The following is a 27305-nucleotide window of genomic DNA, read 5'->3' as shown; positions in this document are numbered from 1 at the left end:
TGGAACCTGCTCAGGAGACTGAATTACATCCTCACTCTCCAGAGCCAGCCTTTCCCCCTCCCTCTGTCCTGGACTCCTTTTCACTCTCCCCTCCCCCACAGAGCTCCTCTCACCACTATCCTGCTCAGACCCTTCCAGAACTAGCAAAGCCATTGGTCCAGGTGGTGAGAAAGAGCACACATCCAGATATTGAAAATGTACACACAAAGTTTTTGTTTTTAACTCAAGAAAGGGCTTTTATTGTTTTTTAAACTCACTTCCTGGGAAGTTAATTTTTAAAACACTCTTACGGAGTTTGTTCATCACTTGTGCTACATTCAAGAACAATAATGCCAAAAAAAATACAAAAACCAATAATGCCAACCAAGACCCTCAGTGATGGGGTGAGCACCCCATCCAGACTCTGACATGGGCAATGAAGCCAAGGCCCACCTTTGAAGTCTGCGAGGGCAGGCCCAATTGATGTAGCCCCTTGTAACTCCCACCCTCCAGGCCCCAGTGTAGAGATGCTCAAGGAAACTTGTGGATCTGTGATTAGCTTCCTGTGAACTCTAAAAAAGTGTTCTTAAAAACAGTACCGAGTTATTTTTTATTTACATAATTAATTATTTTTAATTATTATTTTTAATTAGGTTACAATGCCTCAGTGTAAAGGAGCCAGGGAGAAAGGTGGGCCCATTGATAATGGGCCACATTCTGTTCATAGACTTAAAGACACATAGAAACTATATTACAGTTGCATGTGCCAGTGCAAGACATGCAGGTGTGCTGTGTGCAGCAGATGGACACGCATATGCATGTGCGTGGAGGTGCGACATATACCCACAGGCACAAGGATGAGCAGGACACAGATGCTCCTACAGCCCAGCCTCCCTTTCCTTTTCAGCACCAGCCTTCCTGCAGTAGGAACCCCATAAAGGCAACTGAAATCCCTTTTTTGGCCCATGTTTTCAGGGGAGGTATCTGAGGCCTGTTTTATTTTCCTTTGGGATTCAATCTCTTGAGCATTTGGTCAGTAAATGCCAAACCAGCCAGGCATGGATCCCAGGGAGAAGATGAAGTCTGCCCCAACATGGCCAGGTCCACACACATGCTCCAGCACACCAGCTCCGAGCAGGCCAAATGTCAGCTGTCTTGGGGTGAGGCAGTGGCAGGAGGTGCACCTCTCTGTGGCCACTTGCCAGCATGCACACCCCACCAGGGTTCCACTTCCAGTGCTGCCTCCAACCTGGGCAGTTTGTCCTTCATTGTAGGAATGCGAGGATGGCTCCTGGGGCCAGATGGGCAGGCCAGTGTAGGATCAGAGATTGGATTCCAGTTACTTCAGCATCTACTGGGCCACAGCCCTGTGAGTCTAGGGCCCTTGGTTGGCCAGCCCCTGGTGTCTCTTCTACAGGGGAGCCACGCGGGGAAGGAGTAAAGTGGGCAAAGAAGATGGGTGTTCCCGGCTCAGGCCTTTGCCCAGAGCTTTCATTTAACCCATTCTCCAGATGGTGCTGAGTGTGAAACAATTAAGGAGACTTAGTCTACCTCATCTGGCTGCCAAATAATGATTAGTGTGCTGGGAACCACCTAAAGCTGTAGGAGAGCTTTTTAGACGTTCCCAAGCAGGCCTTTAATACCACCACCACCCTGCCCCTGCCACAATGTTAAAAGTAAACGACAACAAAAAAGGAATCTTGACTTCTCTAATGCTGGCCCCTGCCTCAGTGAGGCCCACAAATACCCCCTGAGGGCTCCGAGCCTCCATAACAGCATTCTTAGTAGACAAGAGCTCTGGCAGGACCCCCCGTGAGGTGGGCACGGTACAGCCCTCCATGTGCATGAGGCAACTGAACCAGGCCGGCCTGGCCCCCAGTGGGAGGTATCTGCCGTGGTGGTAAACCAGGCCTCCACCTGCGAGCTTGGTTTCCTACCTCCTGCCTTGCCAACCAGCCGGGTAGGGTTTCTAAGGTACAATGGGCACCTCTCTTTCCCACAGGATGGGTCCCACCAGGGGGAGCCAGGGTAAGGAGGAAGGCCTCACGGGAGCCCTGCCCCCCCAAACCCCAGATGATGAACATTCCAATCCTGTCTCTGGACTTGTGCGCTGAGGTCATGCAGCAGGACAGAAGGAGGAGGGCCGGGAGAGGGGCCACAGTCCTCAGCCCCCTGCCGCAGGGGCGGCTGTCGGCATGAGGGCAGTGGGCCTTTGGAGGCGTGGGATGAGCGTGCTGTCGGCGGCCCTGGGCGCATGCAGGGGCTCAGGATGCAGCCTCATCTTCTTGGACGCCGGGGAGCTCCAGGCTCTTGCCCCCTTCACCACACCTGTCTTTCCTGTTCAGGGGACACCAGGGGCAGAGGGACCTCAGGGGTCAGAACAAGGACTCAGGAAGACACTCTTTCACACACATAGCCATTCCTTTCCACAATTCCTCAACCACTGCCCTCTGTCCCTTATGCCCCTCCCCCCGCCCCTCACCATGTCTCAAAGCTTCCCTCAGCCCTGCCCCCTGCAGTGTGCCCCTTGCTGGTCTCCCTATCCCTAGTCTTGGCCCACAACCCTCTGTGGTTCACTGTTGCCTAGAGATGAAGTCCAGCCTTCCCAGCCTGGCTTCCAGAGCTGCTCACCAGCTGACCCCACTGAGTCCCCTGCATCCTTGAGTAGCAGCCAGGTCACAGGCCTTCCCTGTTGGTCTAGCTCAGCCCCTGTCGTTCTGGATAGAGGGGCTTTGGTTTTGTATTTTCTTTGCCTTGTTCACAGGGCAGAGTCTACCTATCAGTCTTGGAATTCAGTCACATATTTAATAGATTCTTATATTTGATTATTCCCCTAAGATTTTTCTTTTTAAAATAGCCAGTGAATATATTTTGATGTAAAAAAAAATTAATCCCATTGAACTCTACTGTAGGGCTTCGCCAATTATCCCAAAGCATAAAAAACAATCTATCAAGGACAAATGTTAGGACTCTATGATGAAGTAAAACCTGCTTTTCAAAACTAAACTTAGGACACAGAATTATAGAATTTTATACCTGAAAAGGATTAAGCCCAATCCTCTCACAGTCCAGATGAGCAGACTAGCCTTTCTCCCCATTAACATGTCCATAAAAGGACAATGATTAATGATTGCCTTGTTCAGCCATATTCTTAGGACCCGGTTCTGTGCCAGACATAGACTAGGTGTCTTCAGCCTGCAAGTGCCCTGTCCCAGCACTAGGGAGCGCTGACTCACAGGCACTGAGAGAGTAACCCTCCATCCAGGTTTGTCCATCATCACCGTCCTGCGTAATGCCTATTGTCCTGCCATAGTAACAGCTTCCTCTTTCACTCTCGGAAGTGGCTCTGTTTGCATGCTAAGGATGTGGTCGCCTACACTAAACCCAATTCCAGCATCAGGGCCTGCAGACTGAGAGAAGCCCAGGGAACTCCTTCTCCTCACGCTGGCCACCTCACTGAACATAAGTTCAATACTGTCAAGACCTCTCCAAAGACCCACCCCTCAACCTCCAGTGGCCAGGAGGTTTGTCAAGTGGAGGGCAAGCAGTTAGTATATGAACCTCCTGAGTGCAAACAACCTCTGGCTGGAGCAGACACCAGCCTGTCCATGATGATGGGACCTGACACTTCTGAAGAGCCCACTTACAAAAGGGTGGCCTCTCACGAAACCAAGGTCTGCCCCCCACTGCACAGCACATGTCATGTTACTCCTTCCCCAGAAGGAGAGACTCAGGTACCTGAAAAACTGGCACTCACCTCTCTAGGGAGCAAGCCTTCTCCACACAGCAGGTGGGAGGGGCAGAGGATGGGGGCAGGGTGCGGGGTGCACACTGTCTCTCCTCTGTTGAACCCTTCACAGGCCAGAGGAAGGCAACCACTGTCCAAGGACTACCTTCTGGTCCAGGACTCCCTCACGATTTTCCCTTTGCAGGTCTGTGCACAAACTCCAACAGGCCTTGTTGGCAACCCAAACTGACTTTTATTTTAAAGGGAGCAAGTGGAAAAGCTGAGGACGAGGCTGACAGAGGTTTGGGGAGCTGCTCTTCTGGCCTCTCCTAGGAGGTGGTGAATGCACATGCGTGGTTCGCAGTAGGGAGCTTTTGGCCAATGGGAGTTCCTTTTCCCTGGCCCTATCAGCCAGCCTGTCCATACTTACTCACTGGACAAGCATGTACAAAGTGATAACTGAGCATATGCCTCAGCCACAGCTGGAGGTAGCATGGATTACTCAGGAAAGCTAACACTCCCCCAGGCCAGGAAGAGTCAGCAGAAGCGCCCCTCCTTCCACAGACAGGCAACTTTCTACAAGGAGCAGACATGATGCCTACACACCTCGACCTACCTGTGGTGCCCTGAGAACAGAGGTACAAACGGGGCCCTCCCCTGAGATCTGGCTGTGTCCCTGGGCCCCAGGCTCAGCCTGTACAGCCCAGTGACAGTGAGAGTCGCAGGGATACACACAGCCCTCACCCCACCCCAGGGAGCACCCTACAGGCCTCAGCCCACCAGTACTTACGACAGTAAGTTTCCTGGAGCAGACATAGATCGCTCTTCCTTCCGAGCTTGGGGTTCAAATGGATTCCCAAAGGAACGCTTTCTCAGCATGGACTTAACCAGGATCTGGAGAGGACAGATCAGAGTGAGGAACACAAGACCTCAGGCTCCCAGACACACTGGCAGCCTCCACACTGACTCCATAAGGGTACATCTCCTGGGTGGGCTCTGCTGAGGCTCCCTTCCAGCCAACAGAGAAAGGAAGAATATTCTGGGTGGAGGAAATGGCAAGAGCACAAGGGGTGAAGGTTAAGGGTGAATTCTAGGAATGGTGAGGTGTTTGGCACAATGGTGCCTGGGGGTGCCCCAAGGCCAGGAGCAGACTATAAAGGGCCTGGAATGACAAACTAAGAGCAGGGACTTTACCCTGAGGATATGGGGAGTGTAATCAGGGAATGCCTTAGAGCTAAGGTGGGAAGGATGGAGCAGAACAGAGGCTGTGGCAGGAGGAGCAGAGAGGAAGCAGCATGGTGGCCCAGGGGAGATGCCTGGACAGAGAGAGGCCGCTGCACCCTGGTTCTCTAACTATCTCCCTTCTCCTGCAGCAAGAACACTTCTAGGCCCCTGCCTACACACACATGCCTACTGTGGGGGTGCATTCAGTTGTCCACTGATTGATTGATTGATTGATTTATAAAATATTTATTCATGAGACACACACACACACACACACACACACACACACACACACACACACAGGCAGAGACATAGGCAAAGGGAGAAGCAGGCTCCATGCAGGGAGCCCAGTGTGGGACTTGATCCCAGGTCTCCAGGATTGGGCCCTGGGCTGAAGGCGGCACGAAACTGCTGAGCCACCCGGGCTGCCCTAGTTGTCCTTTTAGTCATTTGTTTGTTCATTCATTCAACCAATAACTATTTATGGACCTCCTACCCTTTGCCAGACACTATTATTCAAGGCACAGGTGCCAGCCACGCTGAGACAAAAATTCTTGCCTTCATGGAGCTTAGGTTCTAGTTGGGGGGACATGCAGTAAAGAAGACAAATCGGTAAAACATATGCTAGTTAGTGGTGAGAGCTAAAGAGAAAAAAAATAAAACAGGGCAGAAGGATACAGTATGACAAAGTAGAGGTGGGAATTTTAGATAAGGGGCCAGGGAAGGCTCACTTCTCACTGAAGTGACCTTGGAGAAAGGGCCCAAAAGGAGTGAAGAACTGGGCCCTGCAGGTATCTGGGCAGGGGCACCCCCCAGCAAAGAAGGTTCTGGAGTGGCAGCTCATGTGGCATACGGTTAGAGCTGAGCAAACGGAGGGAGGGGAGGAGAGAGGTAAGGTCAGTGGGGAGATGGAGGTGGGAGGTAGGCAGTCTGTGCTAGGTCCTCCCGGGTAGTCAAGGCTGTGGCTCTTACTCTGAGTGACAAGGAGGCCTAAGTGAGTAGGGTCTCAGCTGGAAAGTGACCTGATGAGTCACCAGGACCTCTTGCCCACTGAACTGAGCAGCACCTGCAGTGGGGGTAAGGGTAGAAGCAGGGGACAACTTGGGAGGCTATCTCAGTGGTGAAGGAGAGAGACAAGGGTGGCCAAGACCAAGGAAGTAGCAGTAGAGACCCTACAGAAGCTGCCTGGCTCCAGGGGCCTTCTAGAGCCCCGGAGCTCCACACATCATAGGAATGAGCAGGACTTTGGCCACCTGGCTCTAGCTGGGCCTGGACCCGGTAGGGAGGGCTGACATGCACAGAGCTCATGTCACGCAGGGCACAGGTACCAGCTCTCTCTTTGCCCTGTGATGACCCCGACTTGCTGTGATAGACCTCAGTGCAGGACAGGCCATGGTTCTCAGTGTTCCCCCCAAGCCCCAAGTGGCCATTAGGTGCTACATGAGTAACTTCCAACAGTTAACATGGCAGATGAGAAAGACTAAACTGTGAGAGTGGAGGAAGCACATGAATGAGATCCAGGGGCTCAGACGACCTCTCTAATTCAGAAGCCCCCAGGCTTTAGGCTTTCTCACTGTCATGTCCTCGGCACTTAGTACTGTGCCTAGAAACAGGGAGGGAAGGAAGGAGGGAGGAGGGCAGAGAGGAGGAGGGCAGAGAAGAGGAGGGATGGAAGGAAGGATGGAGGGAAGAAAATGCTTTTTGCAGTGTGGTGAATGCTGACACTTGGTGAGGGCAGTATATTGCTTTAAATCATTCACTCTCCTCACCAAGCCTCTGGGTCTCCCTAGCACGAGGCTGAATAACATGATCTCTTTCAAACCCCACTGCCCTCCAGTAGGACTTTGGCAGATCAGCATCAGGGCCAGCCAACCAGATAGCCCTCTGTCTCCTATCAGGGCCCAGTAGAGCATGTCTCGGGCAGGGGCAATGCCCTCCTCAGGCCCTCCTAGGACAAGGGAGCCTTCTCCCCCTCACCCACTTACCACTGTAGTCCAGCTGGGGATGAGCTTGATTGAATTCTTCACCTCCTCTTCCGTCACCTCCACCACACTGCAGTGCTCCTCCTCCGAGGGAAGGGGCTCCTCCCCACCCTTGGTCACCCAGGGGTGCACCTGTGGAGTTGGGAGGGCAGAGAGAGGTCAGACAGACAGACACCCCGTCAGCAAAAGACCATGGGCATTCTACCAGCAATCACCTGGAGGGGATCCACAGCCCACAAACCCCAAATCTAAACCCAATATATTTTGGTGTAGGGCTCTCTAGGAGGAGAAACTGAGGCCTCTTTGCTGTGTCCAAGACCAGCCCAGCCCAAGACCTCTGGTTCCCCAACCTTGATGTCTGGCACCCCAATCCTTGTTTCAGGATTTTTGTCTAGCATCTTCAGGATTAGGTCCTTGAGCTCCTCACTGACCTCTGGCCTACAAGGGGGGAAGATGAGATAGTTAGTGAAGATTCTTTTCTGCCCACCTCCATCCCACCTGCTCTAGGATTCCCTGAATAGTACAGGTCAGGGCAGAGACACATCCAACCCTCATTTCTTCAGGAGCAAGAGGGATACCCCAAGTACCAAGGCAGAAGGGTAGAGTTTCAGAACAAGTAGATGGATTATCCTTTTTTCCCCGAAGGCGGAAGAAGTAAAGCCATCTCCCTCAGGAGGCAGTCACCACAAACACAAATGCAGTTGTAGGGGGTACTAGACACCCCTTGGGGGGCAGAGATGGTGAGGACACTGTGAGAAGAGTCATTTTATGGGACACTAGGGGCCTTTACCCTACTCGCCATCTTATCCTCTCCTCTGCCTGGGAGAGAAAGATTCTCATTTGACAGAGGAGGAAACTGAGGCCCAGAGAGGTTAGTGGGTTGACACATTGCTATTCAGAAGAGTGAGGGCAGGGATGAGACCAGGGGAAGGAGGAGCAGGACTCTCAACCCCACATTACCCCAACTGTTTCTGCCCAAACTCCAGGCTTCTCTGCTACCAATATTTTTGGGAAGCCCATCCGTCTAAGCCTGCAGAGAAGGAACTCACTCTTGGGACTGTTGACCTTGGATCCCTCTGCTGTCGTACTTAATCCCTTTTAAAACTCCTGGGCTGGGAGGAAGAGACCTCTGGCATGAGGTACAGCAGGAGGAAAGGTACAGAGAGAGGCAATTATAGGAAAGGGATGGAATCTAGTTGGCTAGTGCTGTGTGGGATGAGGTGGCAAATTCCAGAGGTCCTCGAATGGCAGAGCCAGGAAAGGGCCTCTTCATGGGGGCTTTGGGAAGCCATGGAAAAACTTTTAGCGAGAGATATGTTCTGCCTTATCAGGGTCACCCTGGCCTGATTGTGGTGACCACACTGGAAGGAGGGTGGCAGCAGGGAGACCAAAGACAAGGCTGAGGACAGAACCACTTAGAGGCACAGGTGGCAATGGAGTCAAGAGATCTATACAAGGTAGAGTCAACAGGGCTTGGGGACCAGATGGGGAGTGGGCACAAGGCAGTAAGAGCCATCGAGGACAACACCCGGGATGGTTTTTGACCTGCCCAGGCACTTTGATCAGATGGCAGAAAGGCCCTGAAAAGTAAGGAGCCATGATCGCCAATATCATAATCAGAAGAACCACAGATGAGCAAGGACACCTCTCCAAATAGTCCTCTGAGCTCAGAGATCTCAGTCATAAGTGAAGGGACAGGGAGGATGGAGTGGCTTCAAATCCCAGATCCTCTGATAACTCTCCTCTGGAGCCTCCACTTTTCCATCTATGATATGGGGAAGCACACTGGTATCCTGAAGTCCTCCTACCCCATGTGGGTGTAGGGTACCCTACATGGTTCCCTAGTCCGTGTAAAGTTGATGCCATTAACCCCACAGAAGCCTTTAGAGAAGGAGCAGTGTGAATGTGTGACCTGGGGTCATTCCTGCCCAACTCCTGGCCTCAGAGTTCCATTTGTACAATGGAATCCAATCAGGTATCTCTGAGACCTTGCTCTACAGTCCCACCCCTTCATCTGCTCAGGTGCCTCTCCCAGGAAACAGCACCCCCACCTCCAGATCTGCAGGCTGGGGTGGGGCCTTCAAAGGGCAAATGCTCTGCTACAAGTCAGACACGCCTCCCTGGGGGTGGGCAGGAGCCCCCTCGATGGGCAACTCACTCCTCAGGAAACACCACGGCCTCATTCTTGATCTTCCTATGCAGGGCCAGGATGTAATCATCGATGAATGGGCACTGTTGGGTGGAGAAGCAGACAAAGGATGCAGGCCCAGAGCCTCAACTTGCCCTGGGGGACTGATCCCATTTCTTGGTGCAGTCAGAAGTAGGGGCAGCTCTGGGCTCCTTGATAGATGGGAGATACCTTGTCAAACTTGTTTAGGGCCTGGCACATAGTAGGTGCTCAACAAACACTGAGGGAACAAATGAATCACTGAGGGAACAAATGAGGCTCAGTATACCCACTGGCCTTCCAGCCACCTGCAGAAAGGCCTCCGTTCCCAGGACTTAGAGTCTACAAACCATGTTCACTGAGATTCCCTCCTGCCTCTCAGTGCCATCACTAGAGTGGTTCCTCCTGGGGACATGGATTTTGGCCAAGTGTTGAGTGTTCTCAAGGCCCAGGCTTACCCAGAGCAAAACTCAAGGACAATTTGTAGAATGAATGAATGAATGAGTCAGTCAATGTGTGAAGGAATGAAAGAATGAATGGCATCAAGGGCCAGAAGGACAGGGCGTGCTCTGGTGAAGAGAGGGCAACACCACCGTCTACACCTCCCACTGGGATGTCTGCTGTCCTGGAACTTCTTCACATGAATCTCCTCCCAAGGCTCAGGAGAAACAGAAAAAAGCCTCTTTTTCCCTCAGTCTTCTCTGAGCCAGGTGGGCCCTTTCAAAAGTCACTTTACTTTAGGACATGAAGGCAGGGCCTGCAGCTGTCATTCATCTTGGTACAGTGAGGCCCTGCCTGTGGTGCCAAGGGTGTAGGCCTGCCCAGTTTGCCAGCCCACCCAACACTCACCTTTCCATAGACAAAGCAGTATAACGTGACCCCGGTGGCCCATACATCCAAGGCCTAGGAAAAGACAGGTAATATCAGTCCCCTAAAAAGAACCAACACCCTTTGCTCACGTGGGCTATGGGAGAGGGTACACTGGGAAACTCCTTCCTCAGTCATGTATTCACTCAACAAATACTCCCAGGTACTTGTTCTATACCTGACCCTGTGCTGAGCACTAGAGACAGGGTCAACCAGAACAGGACCCCTACCTCTCAGGGATTCTAAGTCCCCTCGGAACAGACCCAAACCAGATTTAACTCAACAGGTGCAAAACTACCTTCCCCTACAGGGTCACATTTGCCGTACCCACGGTGCAGAAACCATGGTGTGTATTAAACTTAGACTCACTAAACCAGTTCATCATCCCTTTTCCTGATAATCCACTGGAGAAGCCACCATCCACCTGCTTTCTGACACTAGAAATAGCTCCTGCCCATACCGAGGCCCTGGCCCTCAGTCAGCTCCACAGCTTCTCACAGCTCCCCCATGTCCTGGGTTCTAACATGTGCCCTCTCTACATTTTCTCCTTCTGCAACCCCTCTCTTCTCCTGGTTTCCACTTCCTCTCATATGTGAATGATTCTCAAATGTCTACCTAACATATTCCTGCCATAGACACCTCATCTGAATCCAACCAGGGAACACCAGACAAATGTAAACTGACATCATTCTACAAAGTAACCAAACTGTTCTCTTCAAAAATGTCAAGGTCAGAATAAACAAAGAAAGACTGAGGAAATCTTCCAGATTAAAGGACCCCAGAGAGATGTGACCATTGAATACTCTAACCCCTGGATCAGGTCTTGGGCCAAAAAAAAGGGGGGGGGGCATTAAAGAACAACAGTATCCACACAACTGATAAAATGTGAATAAGGTCGATGAGATAATAGTCTTGTATCAATGATAGATTTTCTAACTTTGATAATCATACTGAGGTTATGTAAGAGAATGTCCTTGTTCTTAGAAAATATCTGCTAAAATATTTAGTGATAAGGGTAAACGGGACAAAATGTCAATAATTGGTGAATCTGTGTAAAAAGATACAAGGGAGTTTTTTTGTATTATCCTTGCAATTCTGGGCAAATTTGGAATTATACCAAAATTAGAAGTTCTTAACCAAAATCTCTACATCCCTGACCCCTCTCTTGAGCTCCACATCCACACACATGTCCGAATGCCTCTTGACCATTGGTTCCTTGGCAGGGGCACAGTGGGGTAGCCAGGACTCCCCAGGTGAGAGAAGGCATGTGTGCTCAGGGGAACACACTGCCTTGCAGCCGTCTGCTCAGAAAGCTTTGCTCGCCACATCTGTCAGTTAGGAGGAGCCACCAACCCTCAGGCCTTCTAAACTCTGCCCAAGACCCATTGTGCCCCCTTCCCTGTGCCCCTCAGTGCTCTTGCACCTTTCCTGGACTCCACCTCATACTCAAATCCTCCCCATTCGTCAAGGCCTAGTTTGAACGCTGCTATCTCCAAAAGTCTCAGGGGAACCTCCAACTTCTTCCTAAACATGAGCTCTCCTGCTCTTTTCACCATCTCCAGAAGGACAGGGAGCGGGGCTAGCTCAGGACTCAGCACAGAGCAGCTGGCAGAAGATATTTGCAGGGGAGGCCAGGGGCCATTCTGCTGGAAAATGAGAGGAGGTCAAAGTTGGGGAGTTTTTCAGGACTCCAGGAAGAGGCAAACAGGAAGGAGAGGACTGTGTTCAGTGTTCACTCCTGAGACCCAAGGACCCTGACACCCTCAAGTTGGAAATGAGGCCCCACTGCAAGTTATCCCTCCCCTCTACCCAAGACCCAACTCAGCCTAGGTCCTAGAAGCCACCTTCCCACTGAAGCTCTGGCCGGAATCAGAAATGGCTTCAGGTGCCATGAATGCTGGAGTCCCGGCTGTACTGGACAGCTGAGCATCGTTCCCCTCAAACTGGTTGCTAACGCCAAAGTCGGCAATCTTCACGTGCCCATCGTCTCCCAGGAGCAGGTTAGACGGCTTGATATCTCGGTGGATGATCTTCTGGTAATGCACTACAGAGAGAGGCAGCATGAGTGCTGGTCTGGGGGACAACTGCTGGGAGCAACCCCCCGCCCCATCCCACCCTCACCTGGCCAGCTCAAACTCTAGGTAAGAAGGAATGGGCCATCCCAGCCCACGTACAAACTCATCTCAGGAGGACCTTGAAAGAGGACTTTAGGGCCCTCTGCTCCACTATGCAGCAGACACCAAGCCCAGCCCAGGCTGTTAGAAGCAAAGCCAGGACTAGACTCTTAGGAGTCTTTGGACTCCAAATGCAGTGCTCTCTGTTGCTGAGGGGGGTCATCAGAGGAAATCGGGAAGGGAGGCTCTCCACAGACCATCTCTGGCCCTCTCTCATGTTATCTGCAGTTTCAAAGCCTGTCAAAAGTTTTCCTCAGTCTCTTCTCCCACCCAGCCTGGTCAGAGATGTTCTTCTACTTGGACTTAGGGTGGAACAGTGAGGTATCCTGCAGAATACTGCCTTAGGCTTAGGGACTCTCAGCTAAAGAAGTTTCAGCAAGAAAGGGCATTCCAGGCCTTGGGACTGCTGGGATGACACGGCTGTCGTAAGGATCAGCCTTCTCCAGTAGGCTGAGGGCTTACCTTACTTCCCGAGTCTAGGACTGTCAGGAAAAGATGGGCATCTCAGGCTGAGATGGCCAGAGATGTCCCAGCTAAGAGAAGGCACTGACTCTACCCTACAGCTACCCACTTAGGGGTTCCCCACTCAGCATATACTTTCCCCTGGACCAGCAGATCCCACGAAGCTGGAGAGGAGGGAAGATGGAAAGGGTAGGAGAGGAGAGGCAGAGGACAGGAAGGCTAGGGGCAGAGGGAATGAATAGTGAGTGTCACACAACAATAACAACCAAACCAGTGGTCCTATAGTGACTGCCTCCTATGTGCCTGGGGTACACAAGAGATTTGACACATACCCATTAGAGTGCAGAGGCTCAAGGCACTGTGTATTTGACCATGGAAAGCGGTCCCAAATTCTTATCTCAAGCCCTTGCCTCCCCCCTGAACTTGGGTTCTTTATCCATGTGGCTATCCAGTAGACATCTCAATATTTCTTAGTAACGGGTCTAATTCAGAACTTGATTTCTGAATATAACCCACCACCAACATAACCCACCACCACCACCACCAAACAGAACAGAAGACCCCTGCTCCTCCTCTGGTCTTTCCTTATTTGGTTAATGGCACATTATCAGGCCAAAAACCTCAGGATCATCCTCAACTCCTCTCTCTTTCAGAACCCACATTCTGTTCATCAGCAAGTCCTATGGGCTCAACTTCTGAGACACATTCCAGATCTGACTGCTTCTCATACCTGCATTGCTGTGCTTGCCCCACCTATAAGAATCAGGCCTGGGCTCTCTGACCACAGAGCCTTCCCCAAGCAGCCTTGGCCCTCCTCCCTTTTGACAGCCAGAATCACAAGGAAGCTCTTCAGTGCCTGGTACTTCCATTCATCTGCCTGTTCAGCCCCTGGTTCTGACTAATGGGCTCTGGGAAGCCCTTCACCATGATTAGCTGGGTCTTGATAAGGCTTTACCCAAAAGCAAGATGGGGTTAGCTTATTTTGGGGTGAGTAGAGAACAGAGGATAGTAGACAACAGACCCTTAGCTGAAGAGAAGGGCCCAGGACAGGAAGGGGTGGAAGCCAACCTGGTACAGGATTGTGGGTGCCACTTGTCACACCCAGGGTAAATGCCCCTTTCCCATAAATCTAGACCCTTGATAGGGACTTTCTGCAAAGCCCTCTTCTCTGTGTGCCTCAGTTTACCAATAATATGCAAAGAGAGTATTAATTGGAGGGCCCTGAAGTGGCTCAAATGAGATAAAGACAATCCTGGTTCCTGTCAACTCAGCTAGGTCCTCACTCTGTTCACCCAGGGAGAGAATATGTTCCTGATAAACCAAGCTAGAGAGATGGGCATCATTCCTGTTCCCCAAATCAGGCCAGAAACCCAGGTGCCTGAGGGCCATCCCCTCCCCATGACAAGTCAGTCATCCAGTGCTGCCCCCACTCACCTCCTTCATATCTCTTCCCCACTGCCACTATCCTAATCCAGACCTTACCATCTGTCACTTGGGTTGTAGAAAAAAAAAAAAGCCTCCATCCTAACCAGCTGGCCACCTCTTGCCCTTTATTCAGCCACCACACAGCTGTCAGAAAGAGCTAAGATGTAAATCCTATCATGCCCTCCCTTCTCAAATCCCTCAGTGGTTTACAATGCTGATGGGATAAAATCAGGAAAGTCCTCGTGTAGGTACCACCAGCCCTCATGGTGTAGCTTGAATAGAGCTTTCCAGAATGGTGTTTCACTACCCTCTGCCTCATGATTCAACTGGATTTTACTTCTCCCCATTCTCAAATGGGACATGCCCAGTTTCCTCTGTGCCGCTGCTATGCAGTTCTCTCTGCTTGGCATATTTTCTCCCATCTATCCCTCAAGCCTGGCCAGTGAACTCCTATTTATCCTTTAGGACCCTGGTCACAAGTAGCCTCCTCCAGGAGGCCTCCCCTCAGTGATCTGACAGCCCTGTGCCTCCCCAACCTTAGTAGGCACTGCTCTATTTCTGCCTGCTTGGGTTCCTATTCCTCCTACTAGGCTGTGAGATCTCTGAATTCACATCTGGGTCTTTGTCACCTCCTTGCCTGCAGCTGTCACTTAGTAGGTACTTATATATGAATGAAGTGAGTGAAGTAAATGAATGAGTGATAGAGTTAACCTAACATCCTTCTTCCTGAGCTTTTATCACCTTAGGGCTCTCACAGTAAATACACCCTCCCTCACCCACGGTACCCATGACAGAACGAAAATGATTGGTAGATGGTGCTGACAGACAGGAACTGCTAAGAGCGAGCTCAGCCTGGGCTCCATCCCTTCTGGTGTGCCCCGCCCCCCCGCCCCGCTCCCCCGTCCCCTGGTCCAGGGGGCAAGCAGCCCCTCACTCACAGTACTCAAGGCCCAGGATGATGTCCCGCAGGTAGAGACGAGCTTGCTCCTCCGGGAAGGGTTTCTCACTGGGCACCTCCATGACCGGCCTACAGGAAGGAGGGGAGGAGCAGTGTTCAGCTCAATCAGAAGGAATAAAGCAGACTGGTGAAGGGGATAGGGGCTGGGCCATTTAGGCCCCTCAGGACTTCCCAAGAGCCCTCCAACTGCTCCCCAGAACCCGTCATTAGCTCATATAATGAAACACTCATATAATGAGTGTTTATATAATGAAACAAAACACACACAGACTCAAATATCCCTTTACAATCATTATAATTTCAAATTAGCTTGCTCTTAATTTCTGATTGGCCTGGTATTCCTTCTTCTAAGTACTTAATTGCAAAGGTAGCATTTAGAGCAGTGTTTTTCAAACTGTAGGTTTAGACCTAATAGAGAGTCATGAAATCAATTTACTGGTTGGCTAATGCTTTTTTAAAAAAATGAACTAGAATTTATCAGAGTATATCATATTTAATGAAGATATGTACTGTTTTGTACAACTTTGGTTTCAGTTACAGGTATGGATGGTAACGTAAAACCGGTATTTCTTAAGTTAAATGAAGGTCAAAAACATTTGAAAGCCTCTGAATCTTAAAGGGATGCTACTCTTAGCACCCCCACTCCCTGCAGAGAGACAAATTACCGGCTACAGCCTGTATCCAAGGTCTCAACAGTTAGGGTCTCTGGTCCACCCAGGCCTGTGCCCATTACCCCATGTCTGTGTTTTGCAATAATCCTGGGAGGGCCAAATACGGCAGACATGAATTAGAACCTAATTAGACATTAGATAAACCACTTACCCACTCTGAACCTCAGCTTCCCCTCTTGTAAATGGCAGCGAATAGAGTCCTACCCACCCAACACACAAACTTATAAAGCTGCAAGAACTCTGTGATTTGAACCCACGTAAGAGTTAGCCCCATCTCCACAAATTTGCTTGAGATCCTCCTTTCTTCTACCTCTCTTCCCTCATAATCTTTCCAGTTCTTCAAGGCCTGGCTCAAAACCCACTCCCTTTCAAAGGACTTCCTGAATGTCCCAGCCTCACTGACACCCACCAGACTTCAAAGAATTTTCCTCTTGGTCTCTCGTTTTCCCCCAGACCAGAGCTCCCCACAGGGCTTTGGCCTCTGCTTTCTCCTAGAGCAACTAACCCTGGGACTAGGGACACAGTGAGGGAAAAGAAGGCCTGGATTAGACTTGGCCTGCCTGATTGGGAAGGGGAACTCACCCCTTTCTCAGGAGGTCAAACACTGAAAGAAAAGAAAAGAAAAAGTAAGTAAGGTACAGCCAGGCTGGCAAAGCAAGTGACGCCAAGGTCCCTCCCTGTTCTGGAAGGCAGGAGAGGGTCAGGCATCCAAGCATACCTGAGGGAGGGATGGGACAGGGGTCCCAAGGTCTCAGAGGAAGTGAATGGGTAAGAGTGGTTGGTTCTACCTATATGGATCTGCCTCATCTGATTCAGCATGGGTTCCTTTGCTGGGAAGGAGGTGGGAGCCTTGGAGATGAGGCAGGAATTTTCCTAAAGGTCATAGCAGACAGGCAGGTAGGACAGGGAGTAAAGACTAAAGCCTTGGCCTTAATTCCTAAGCCAGTGGTTTTTCTGCCCCATTTCAGGGCCTCTAAACCCAGCCATGAATTAGGCACCATGAACTAAAACAGTAACTACATTAACAACAATCTTGTATACAATGACTCATTTATCATATCAGCCCTATGAGGTACATATACAATCCCCGTTTTACAGGTGAGGAAACTGAGGCACAGAACTATCAGACAGGGTCTGGGAACCCACATCACATAGCCTGCTTCCTACATGTACCTGATCCACTGTCTCTCTGATTAATGGAGTGGGGGCTTGGGAATATTTATTGAATCTAACTGGATATTCTAAGCCGGAATTGGCAGGAATGGGCAGGGGCATCCAGGGCTTGAGAACATGTTCACACAGCCCATCTGAAGGTCATGTGTATCCCTGGGGAGCCCTTAGATTGACCTTAGGTAAGCTGCTTTGGGAATGAGCTAGGTCACTTACCCAAATAGAGATTGTCCTCAGCTGGGTCATCCAAAACCTAGTCAAAGGGAACAGATATGGGAGTAGGGGTTGGGGAGGCATGGGTTGGGGGTCCCAGACTTCCTTGTATCCACTAGCCCCAGGACTCCCAATATGCAGTGACCCCAGACAATGGAGCAGAAACTGTGCAGGCACCGGACAGATGAGGCCTCAAAAACCACTGACCCTCAACCCTGGCCCACCAAGTGACATCCAGCTCTTTTCCCCTCCTGCCATGATGAGGGGCTCATTTCTTGATTCTAGGCAGCCCCTAACCCTCACTGAGACCTTGAGAACATCCCAGACCAGCCTAGACTGACCCCTGAAGCCTCCTTATGGCCCCTACCCTAGGTCTAGCGCTATCTTTGGAGGCCCTAGCTTCATGCACTCCTCCAGTGGGAACCGTAGTTCTGTACCGAGTGTCTCCGAGCACAGGACTTGGGCCAAGTTCCCACCCACTCATTGTTTCCTACCTCAATCAACTTGACCACATTCACATGGTCCAGCTTCTTCAGAATGGCAATCTCCTGGTACACGCGCTCAAGAGGCAGTAGCTGCTTGGCTGATCCTCCTGAGGTGGCTTGGGACCCTCTGGGGGGAGGGCGACCTGTGACCACGAAGGTGAGTTAGGCCCCTGCTGCAGGAGGCCTAGCCTCACCATGGCCCTACAGCCAGCCTCAAGCAAGAATCCTGTAGTAAGACCATGGTCTTGGCCCCAACCCACCAAGCACATTCCCACCACCAGGTCTCTGCTCATGGTGTCCCCACCTCTACCCCCAGTCCTAACAAAAACTAGCTAGGGGCCAAGGTCCCCTCTTCCTCTGCCCCCAGGCAAGGAGCTCCCAAGCACAGGACCCAACAGATACATACGTGGAAAGCCATATTGCTTCAGTAACTTCTTTTTGGAAAGAACTTTCATTGCCTGAGGAGGGAGGGGCAGAAATGTCACTTGTGTGCAGGCACCAGGAGCTAGAAAAGGCTGGTTACATATGGATGAAGGTCCAGAAAGGAACACTGGGTGACTGCCACCAGAACTGAAGGTATGGCCCAGGTGCGTGGTTAAGCTGGTTTAGGAAGGCCATGTCTAAGTTAAGCTGGTTTAGGAAAGCTGGTTAAGCTGGTTTAGGAAAGCTGGTTAAGCTGGTTTAGGAAGGCCATGTCTAAGGCCTTACCCCTATTACCCCAACAAGCCTTTCTGGAGCTCTTCCCTCAGAGGGGTCTGGCCTCTGCTTGCATATTTTCAGGGTCAAGAAGCTTACTCCTTTAACTAAGCATACCCTTAGGGACAGGAGCACACTCCCTCTAGAGGTAGCCTTGTCCTGTCTTCCCAGCACAGCCACTGGCTACCTCCAGGCTTTTGGGCCTGGCTGGGGCAACACCTCCCTCCCATCCCCAGACTCACATAGTGCCTGTCTTCACTTTCGTTGTAGGCCAGCCTCACCACGCCGTAGGCACCCTGGAAATAGGCACTGGTCAGCCCCACCTGGACAGGGCAGCCTCCCCCAGTACTGTCTCAGGGGATGGGGAGCCCCTTCCCCCCAGAGCCCATCCCCCCCCAGCTGGCCACTAGCAGGCATACATTTCTGGCAGACAGGGAGAGAACTCCTGTGCCCTGGTACCTTCCTTTGCCTGCCTCAACACAGCTGTATGCTCCCTCAGTCACTCTTTGCTTTCCATCAGAAACTAAGGAAGCAGGAATGGGGAATCATTTCCCACCCCTCCCTGGGTATTTCCTAGAGAACAAAACTTTCTTCACTTCTAGGCTGGGGCCTTTCTGGCTCTGCCTCACATTCCCAGTGGAGAAGGAACAGCCAAGCAGAGGGTCCTGACAGGCCGCCTCCACGAGTCCTCATGAGAAAAGCCCGCACTGCCCATCCTGGTCCTACCTTGCCAATCTCACTCTGTAGCTTGTACTGGTTCAGCTGCACACAGTCCTGGGGGCAGGGGGAGGGGAGAAAGGGAGGAGCATCAGGTGAAGCTTGATCCAGAGGCAATATTGATCCCACCTCAGGAGCCTGTGCAGGGTCCAATCTCGGCTCTGGACCCCTGACTCTCAGACCCCACATCTCATCAACCTTTTAAGTCTGGATGGGGAAACCTGGTGATGTCCATGCCACCAAAAATGACTAAAGGCCTTTGATAGTGGTTTGCAAATATGAATGGTGAGCCATGGCTGTTAAGAACCCCAGGAAGTGGTGAAGGAAAAATGCAGATTCTTGCCTGAATCCTGTAGTCTGGGAGACCTAAATCTGTGAGAAACATGTGAGCAAGTAGTTCTAGAAGCAGCTAAATGCAAGGTCTTGGCTGTATGGACAAGAAAGATGAGGAGAGCTTTAGGGACAGGAGACCAGAGCCCTGGCTCAGGCATAAAAAGCCCTTAGCCTCTGCAATTGGGAGATTGCTTGCTTGGTACTAGGATTCACTTTCAGATCTAAGTGGCAAGGACAGAGACAGTGAGCCAGAGGAACAGAAGCAAGAACAGAAGCTGGAAGCATACTGGCAGCTTCTGAGTCAGAGGAGACTCTAAGAAGCAGGATTAGAAGTGGGGGCTAAAGCTAGGTTAGACTTATGGGGAGGGTAGGCACACTATCTATCCTCAAATCTCTAAGAGGACTTCTTAGGGGACAAGAGAGGGGCCTCTTTCTGAGGTCTGGCCTAAGGGTAGGAATGGTGGGACTCACAGGAGGCAGTGCTGGGCTCAGATGGAGTACCCCTGGTGGGAAGAGCCATGTTGTGAGGGAGCAAGTTCCTCAATTCTGGGGGGTATGCAAAGCAAAGGCTAGGCAGCTGTGTGGCAAGGGCCGGAACAGAAAAGCATCTCCACTGAGGACTACTGACGAGCTCATGAGGACCCCCTCGCTCTGCCCCACCAACCTCTGCATCTGAGATGGCCACATGGTGGGACTCAATGGTGGGCCTCCGCCAGGCCCGTGGGGAGATGTGGCTGGCAGGCCCAGTGGCATAAGGCCCACCCTGGGCATCCAGGCAGCTTCCTGCTGGCCGCTCTTGCAGGGAGAATTTCCTAGCTGAGAGGCTGGGCCGGACTAGGGGGGTTCTTGAAGCACCACCAGGGATCACGGAGGCAGCTCTGGTCCTTGGCAGAGGGTCCACACCATTTCTGGCAGGCTCTGGGCCACCACCTGCCTCCTCTAGGTGGGCCACATCAATGGCTGCCACTCTCTCCACCAAGTCTGCCCGGGGGTCCTGGCAGCAGACTGCTGGGCCCCCCTCCATTGCCACAGTTAGGGGGCTCCTCTGTGCAGCCTTATTGAGAACCTGAGAAGAGAGGAAAGAGAAGGCTTCAATCCTGGCCCTGGAGTATGGAGGTCAGATTTCTAGGCCCTTCTCCCACTGCAGCCATAACCTAAAGGTTTTGCCCTACCTTCATGGCTTTGCCCTACCTGTTCCCTCTGCCTGAGTTGCCAGCATCCCTACTAACTAAAGGAATTCCAAAAACTCATCTGGCTTTGCTGCAGAGGAGCCCTCCAGACCTCAGTATCCCCATCTGTAAAATAGGTATAGTCACGTCTGCCTTCCTGGCTTCATAGGGAAGCAGAGAGAAGCTGATGTTCTACAGTCAGGACAGACATGGGCAGAATCCTGGAGGCCCAGCAGCACTGGGAGAAACAAAGTCCAGGGTCAGCTCAGGCCCCATCCAGCAGACAGTCCAGTGACTCACCAGCCCCACCCTTGACTGCAGAGCATTCCAATGCTGCTGCCTGGAAGCTGAGCTGACAGGTCATACAAAGACCTCCCTGATACACCAACCAGTCACTCACCTCCTCCACGAAGGCCTCTCCAAGATCACAGAGCAAGTTTGCCATCTCCCATTACTCCCTTTCCTGCCTCAGCAAAGCCTGCAGCCTAGGACAGGGTCCATTAGCAGAGGGGCTGCTGCTTTGGTGACTGTCAAGAGAAACTCCACTAAACTAAAAGGTCATTCCTTATTTTTCCTGTTTTTTCCTTCCAGTTTATTTGTGTGTCCAAAATATTTGTCATAGCTGCTTAGGCTGAGATGTTCTCCATGGCCTGGCCTTACACCCATTCTGACCCTACGAAATTCTGAGTCCCAAACCAGGCCCCAGGCTAAGGACTGAGACTAGCTTGAACCCCACACCAATCTCCAACCCCAGCCCCAGCCCTCACCTTCAACCACAACCCTGGGCTGAACCCCTGACACTCAGGCTGAGCACTGGCCCCAACCCAGCCTGATGCCATTCCTTCTTCCCGGCTCAGATTTAGTGTCATTTCAGGAAAAGGAAGTGAGTGGACTCCTGACCCTCTGCCCTTCCTGGCTGGTGCTCACTTCCTCTGTACCCACACAATGACTTTAAGAACAGAGCCCTTGTTCCCCTATCACCTTGCTTTGACATATATCCAGGAGGTAGGGCTCACTGAAGCCCACTGGCCACAGAGGATCCTGGGCTGGGCTCCAATCCTACCTGTCATCCTACTGTGGGGCCCAAGGCAGGCTCCTTTCCTGACTCTGAGCCTCAGTCTCTCCGTCTATACCACAGATACAGGGCCTTCTCAGATTCCCTAGGGCCACCACAAGGCTTGGAGATAGATAGTGGGCAAGGTTGTCATCCAGAACCCCTGTGCTTGGCACACAGTGTGTTGAATGAGTGGAAACCTAGAGGTAGTAGAGCTGATGTTGACATGCAGAAAGGAAGGGGGAAGGGAATCCAGACTGGCAATAGGAAAGAAGGCTGGACCTAGAGGAATATGGCAGGGGAGGGGGGGGGGGATGGGAGAGCCCTTGGTGAGCCTAGAGCCTCAAGGAGGTCTTCCTGGAGGAAGTGAAAGAATGAGTAGGACTGGAACATCAGGGAGACCTCCCTGGAGGAGGTAAGGGAGGCAAGTAGGGCTAGAGCATCAAGAAGGCCTCTCTAAAGGAGATGAGGAAGGTGAATAGAGCTGTAGCATCAAGGAGTCCTCCCTAGAAGAGATGAGGGAGGGACAGTGAATGCAGTTGAAATATCAGGGAGGCTTTAGGAACCAGGCCATTTGCAGGAAGGATGACACGAAGGCTGAAGGGAGCCTTCCAAGCCTGGCCAGCCCATCCCACTGCTCCCTGTAGATGGGCCACACTGCCACCCTTCACCCTCACCCGTAGCCTCCTTTCCTTCTCCTAGAACATAAAATCCATAGATCAGGGCTCTTGTTTGCCTCACCTCCACAAGATCATTGGTGTTTGCAGCAGTACCTTGTACATGGTAGGAGCTCAATACATGTTGTGTGAATGAGTGGTTGCCATAGTGATCATTATAGTGCTGTCCCCAATTGGCATGGGAAAGCAGCCTCACAAGGGGACCCCAACAAGCCTGGGGCCCCAGTCCATGGTAGGGAACAAATCAGTGTCAGGAGCTCCAGCTCTCTGGGCTGCAGTCTCCAGACAGGCAGAGGCCACTGGTGGCCCCGCCCACACAATTTGCATATGATTTCCCTGAGATAGTTATCCCATAAAGTCACCATCCTTGGCTTCCCTTCCTTCTCTTTTCTCAGATGGGAAAGTCAGGCTCAGCCAGGGCCAGGGATGGGTCAGGCTCACACAGTAAGTCGAGGCAGAAGTCTTTCTGTTCCAGCCAGAGGCCCTGTTCCCTGGTTAAGGGCCCAGGCTTCATCTCTTCCTGGTGTGGGCCCTCTGCGCCCCAGTTTGCCTCATTTATGGAATGGGGCTAATAGCAGTTGCATCTCACTGGGTAGTCATGAGGCATAAAGGTGTGAATGCTGCCCACACTGGCTCAGGGCTAAGCCTGCCACTGGGGAAGCCCCATGAAAGTGAGTTGTGCTGCTGTTGTTGCAATTGCCTAGGACACACTGTGGCCCAGATGGACGTGCGGGCGGCATAAGGCATAAGGCGGCTATGATGGCTGACGTCAGGCCCTCCACCCTCCCTCCTGCCTGGATCAAATTCAGGTGACTAAGCATGTCTGCGCAGGAGGCAGTGGGGAGGCCCCAAGTTCCAGCCTCACATCCAGGCGGCAGGGCCTAGCACCGGAGGCTACCCATCTGAGGGCATGTGTCCACACATGAGAGAATGTGTGCAAGCAGGGATGTGGGTTGGGGTCACGGTGTGTGTCTGTGCATGTGAGGCAGAGGAGTCCACACACAGCGGCACATCTGCATAGAGGCAGGACTCTCTCAGTGTGGTCTACAGGTGTAGAAATGTGCTCATGTGTACTGGGTGCCTTTAGGTCTTCGTGTATGTGTGCTCCAGAATGGGGGGTGGGGTCTGCGTGGGGACTATGGAAACCTGGTCTCAGAAGGTCAAGTCTGAACTTCCCACGTGGTCACCTATCCACCCGGCTGGGCTCTGTGTCCTGGGCAGGGCCACCCAGAGGGTCTCTTAAGGCCCTCCACAAGCTGAGGCCTCAGTTGAGACTTTGTTGAAGCTGACTAGGTAGGAAACTAGGCTACATAGGCAAATGAAAGGGCCAAGGGACAGACTAGGACTCAGGCCCATGGCCTGGCACGGACTCTATGGGTAAGGAGAGCCTTCCACGGACCAACCTAGCTAGCCCTGCAGCTAAGAAGGACCAGACCCAGGCCCTCTCTCACTGTGAAAAGCTACCCTCATCCCGTCCTCCCAGACATGGGCCGTGTTGCCTTGGAAAAGTCATTGCAACTACTGGAGCCTCAGTTTCCCCATATGTGAATCAAACAGGAGGAGGCTGCCATCCTGCCAACTCCCAGGACTATAGAAGGAAGTAGATGAGATTGTGGATAGAGAAGTGGTTTGTGCCTGAGTGATAAGGGGCTAGGATGTATCTATATCTAGAAGCCACCAAGAAAGAGAGCCGTGACCCTGGCCCCAGGGGCCTCAGGCTCTGCCCTTGACCCGCAGGTGTCTGGTGGGCCTGGCCTCCTCAGGATGTACCCTATTCACCTGGGCCACTCAGAGGAGACCTAGAGCAGGAGAAAGCAGGCAGACCCTGCTCTTGTCCAAGTGTTCAAGCATCCCCTAGTGGGACTTCAGGCACCACTCAGACCTCACTCTGGGTTCTGGAAGGTTGCTGTGACTCTCAGGGCCAGGTTGAGCAGCTACCACCCAGGCAGAGAGGACATGGCCCGGTCACCCAAAACTGGCCAGAAGGGAAGGCTGCAAGGAGGCAGTCTAACCACCCAGGCCAGACATGGCAATTGGCCCTGACATCGCCAGGCTGCCTCATAGGAGCTGTGTTTATGCTCCTGACAAGCGTCTGGACAGCCCTGGCAACAGGTACCCTCTGCAGCTCCTGCCTCCGCCCGGGATGACTCAGTTCTCCTTGAGGGAGGCCCAGGCATCTAGTGCCAAGTCATGCTCGAGGATGCCTACTGTAAGGACGCCCCCTCCCATCGTCCCCAGAGAGGCCCCAAACACTGAGGTGGGCTCTGTGCCCAATTTGACATGGCAACCCTCAGCACATCTTGGCTGATGATCTCTGGGCATCACCTTCTAGCTCGGCCCCTCCTCACCTCCCACACCAGGTCTGCACTTCCAGCTCAATTCTTTCCAGCCAGCTGCATCCTCCCCACCATGTTCTGGGGCCACTCACACTCACAAGGTTCCCATCCAACTTAGCATTTCCCCCAAGCCTGCTCTTCCTCCTCTGCCTGTCACAGAGGTGGGTACTGTCATCCTTCCAATTCTCCAGAAACCCAGGAGAAACCCAGGAGCCCACATTCTCCCTTTTGCCCATCCTTGCTTCCCTAGCCCCACTCTCTGCTCTGGCTGCCCCATACCACTCACAGCCTCCCAAACTGCAGACTCGGTTCTGCTGCCAGGCCTTTGCACAAGCTGTGCTTTCTGCCAGGGACACACCTCCCTCTCTTTTGCTGCTGGCGGATAGCTCAGATATCTCCTCCTCTGGGAGCCCTCCTGGATCTCCCCACTGCTGAGTGAGGTCACTAAGTTGAACCCCTTGCAAAGTCAGGATTTGGACCTCGGCTTTTCTTTCCCCCTGCTTCTGCTGCAGTCTCCCCACCTCCAGGCTCATACCCTGACCCCACTCCACACCCTCCTCCACACCAGTTGCTAGAGGGAATATTTCTAACATGCAAATATGGTCACAATTCTCTAACACCCAGCCTTCCAGGAACTTGGAATCTGGAGGGCGGAAGAAGAGGAGACCTAGCCTCGCACTGGGCCTTACAGGGTAAGGAGCAACCAGAGAGAGACAAATCTAGAGTCACTCATTCATGGAACAAATATTCAATAAGCACCTGCCATATATGCCATATATGCACCTGCCATATATGCCCTAGCACTGTGCTAGGTAGGTGCTGGGGAGATAAAGCAGTGAACCACAAAGACAAAGTCCTTGCTTTCACGCAGTTTAATTTCTAGTAAGGGCAAGAAGCAACAAACAAGAAAGGCTGTAACAAACAGTTGATATATGTCAAGTGGTCTGTGCTATGGAGAAAAACACAACTGTGTAAAGGGAATCAAGAGTGAGGGGTTGGGGGGGTACTATTTATAGTGTGGTCAGAAAGGCCTTCCTGTAGGATCCGAAAAGAAGTGAGGAGTAGAGTAGAATCCGAAAGAAGTGAGGAGGCAAGTAGTGTGCCCATCTGGGAAGAAGAAAAGAGGTGAGGAGTAGAGTAGAATCCGAAAGAAGTGAGGAGGCAAGTAGTGTGCCCATCTGGGAAGGGCATTTCAGGCAGAGGAACCAGCAACTGCAAAGGCTGAGGTGGGATAGTGCTCACACTGTCTGGGGGAACAAGAGGCGAATGTTCCTGGAGTGGGGTTCTGCATGTGAGAGGTACCCAGGCGAGCAGAGTTTACCTGGATGAGAAGGCCCAGCCATTCAATGTGCCTGGCCCAAGGGAAAGCTTTCTGCAGGAGGTGGCATGTAAGCTCTTTCATGACCACTGAGTAAGGATTTCAGAGGGGAAGAGGATGGAAGTTCTCACTGTGCATGACAGAGAGCCATTTTCAGGCTGGGACTCGGGGCTTGGCTTTGCAGGGGTTTGTGGACTAAGACCAGGAGGTCTCAAAAGCCAGAGGATGGCTTTGAGCAGGGCAATGACTCAGAGGAGGTTTAAAATGATCCCCCTGCCTTATGTGGGGACTGAGGGGGAGAGGCCAGGGAGGATACAAGGGTCCCCAGAGTCTGTGGGCCTAGGACACAGTCTGACACACGGTAGGTGCTCAATCTGTACTTGCTGAACGAAGAAGCGAGGGCTGTGTGGGGCCCATGCATCCTCAAGGACACAAAGTGTGTGATCCTCCGACTCCCTGGCCCATGAGGCAGATGTACGCAGGCAGGCACGACCCTGAGGCCCGGGACGCACTCCAGCGGCGTCCGTGTGCTCGGCCCTCACACATCATTGCATCCAGTCATGCCCTCCCCTCACACCCGGGCACACTCCCGTGTCCACGTGACGCGCACACCCACCTCCAACACCACCATACACAGGTCCTGCGCACATGTGCGCCCTCGGAGCCGCCAATTCTGTGCCTATCAGGCCCTGAAGCCAATACCTCTCCCCTGCATCCCAGCCCCGTCCAGGGGAGGGCTGCGTAGCTAAAGCCACCGCCACATCTGTCCCATTCACACACCCCGCCCCCCGCCGCCTCTCCCAGGTTTTTCAGGAAGCCTCGGCGCACGGCCGTGTAGGAGGAGCACTGCGCGTCGATGCACATGTGGGGGCACAGGTCCGGGCCCACTCTGCAGAGACACGGCCTCCCACCCACAGCCGGGGCGGGGGTGGGTGGTGGGCAGGACACTAACGCGGTCCCGCAGACCGGAGCGGTGGAGGGACGCAGATGGCGGAGCGCCCGCGTAGAAGCGGTCCCGGCTGCCGGCGCAGACAGAAGCAGGCTCCGGGAGGCTCCTATAGATGCGGCCCCCCGAGCACCGATGCGGCCCCGGTGGCCCTGGCTAGACGCGGCCTCGTCGACCATCCCTCTTCCCTACGTCCCCTCCGGCTCCCGCCCCGGCCCCGGCCCCGGCCCCGGCCCCGGCCCCGGCCCCGGCCCCGGCCCCGCCGCCCCCTACCTCGGCGCCAGGCCACAGCCTCCGCGGCTCCCGCGGTCCGCGCCCCGCCCCAGCAGCCTCGCCCGGGTCGCGATCGCAGCGCTCAGACCGCCGGCGCCGCGGCCGCAGACAAGCCCCTCCCCCGCCGCGGCCCCGCCCGCCAGCCTCGTCGTGCGGCGCCGCCCAATCAGCGCCGGGGACTTCTGCCCGCCTCCCGGAGGGGCGGGGCGCGGCGGGGCGCGGGGGTTGGGGGCCGCCCCCTGTGGCGGGGCTGGGCCTAGCCACGCCCCCTACGCCCCAGTT

General features: G+C 52.9%; 1 protein-coding gene across 1 annotated transcript; it reads right to left on the bottom strand.

Moving 5' to 3' along the window:
* Nucleotides 1-198: 198 nt before the first annotated feature.
* On the bottom strand, nt 199-27154 carry CAMKK1 (calcium/calmodulin dependent protein kinase kinase 1). The gene is made up of 16 exons (XM_041726016.1): nt 27024-27154; nt 19915-20316; nt 18927-18974; nt 18443-18496; nt 17911-17962; nt 17514-17647; nt 17023-17059; nt 16219-16240; nt 14946-15034; nt 11791-11990; nt 9929-9982; nt 9071-9144; nt 7263-7350; nt 6916-7044; nt 4497-4600; nt 199-2316 (listed from the first exon to the last, which is right to left on the bottom strand). The coding sequence occupies exons 2-16, from the start codon at nt 20272-20274 to the stop codon at nt 2244-2246; spliced, it is 1518 nt and encodes a 505-aa protein (XP_041581950.1). The 5' UTR covers nt 20275-20316; nt 27024-27154; the 3' UTR covers nt 199-2243.
* Between the last annotated feature and the right edge of the window lie 151 nt (nt 27155-27305).

The sequence above is a fragment of the Vulpes lagopus genome, chromosome 12 (assembly GCF_018345385.1).
Source record: "Vulpes lagopus strain Blue_001 chromosome 12, ASM1834538v1, whole genome shotgun sequence".
Taxonomy (NCBI): domain Eukaryota; kingdom Metazoa; phylum Chordata; class Mammalia; order Carnivora; family Canidae; genus Vulpes; species Vulpes lagopus.
Note: the sequence above shows the minus strand (reverse complement) of the source record. Positions and strands in the feature narration are given on the sequence as shown.

What these genes read in the sequence shown, in the direction of transcription:
- CAMKK1 (XM_041726016.1), bottom strand. Translation starts at nt 20,274, where the DNA reads ATGGAGGGGGGCCCAGCAGTCTGCTGCCAGGACCCCCGGGCAGACTTG. An exon ending in CATCCTGGGCCTTGAGTACT is followed by an intron (nt 11,991 to 14,945) that starts GTGAGTGAGGGG and finishes CTCTCTCTGTAG; the next exon opens with TGCATTACCAGAAGATCATC. An exon ending in GCCGTGGTGTTTCCTGAGGA is followed by an intron (nt 7,351 to 9,070) that starts GTGAGTTGCCCA and finishes CCCCCCTTGTAG; the next exon opens with GCCAGAGGTCAGTGAGGAGC.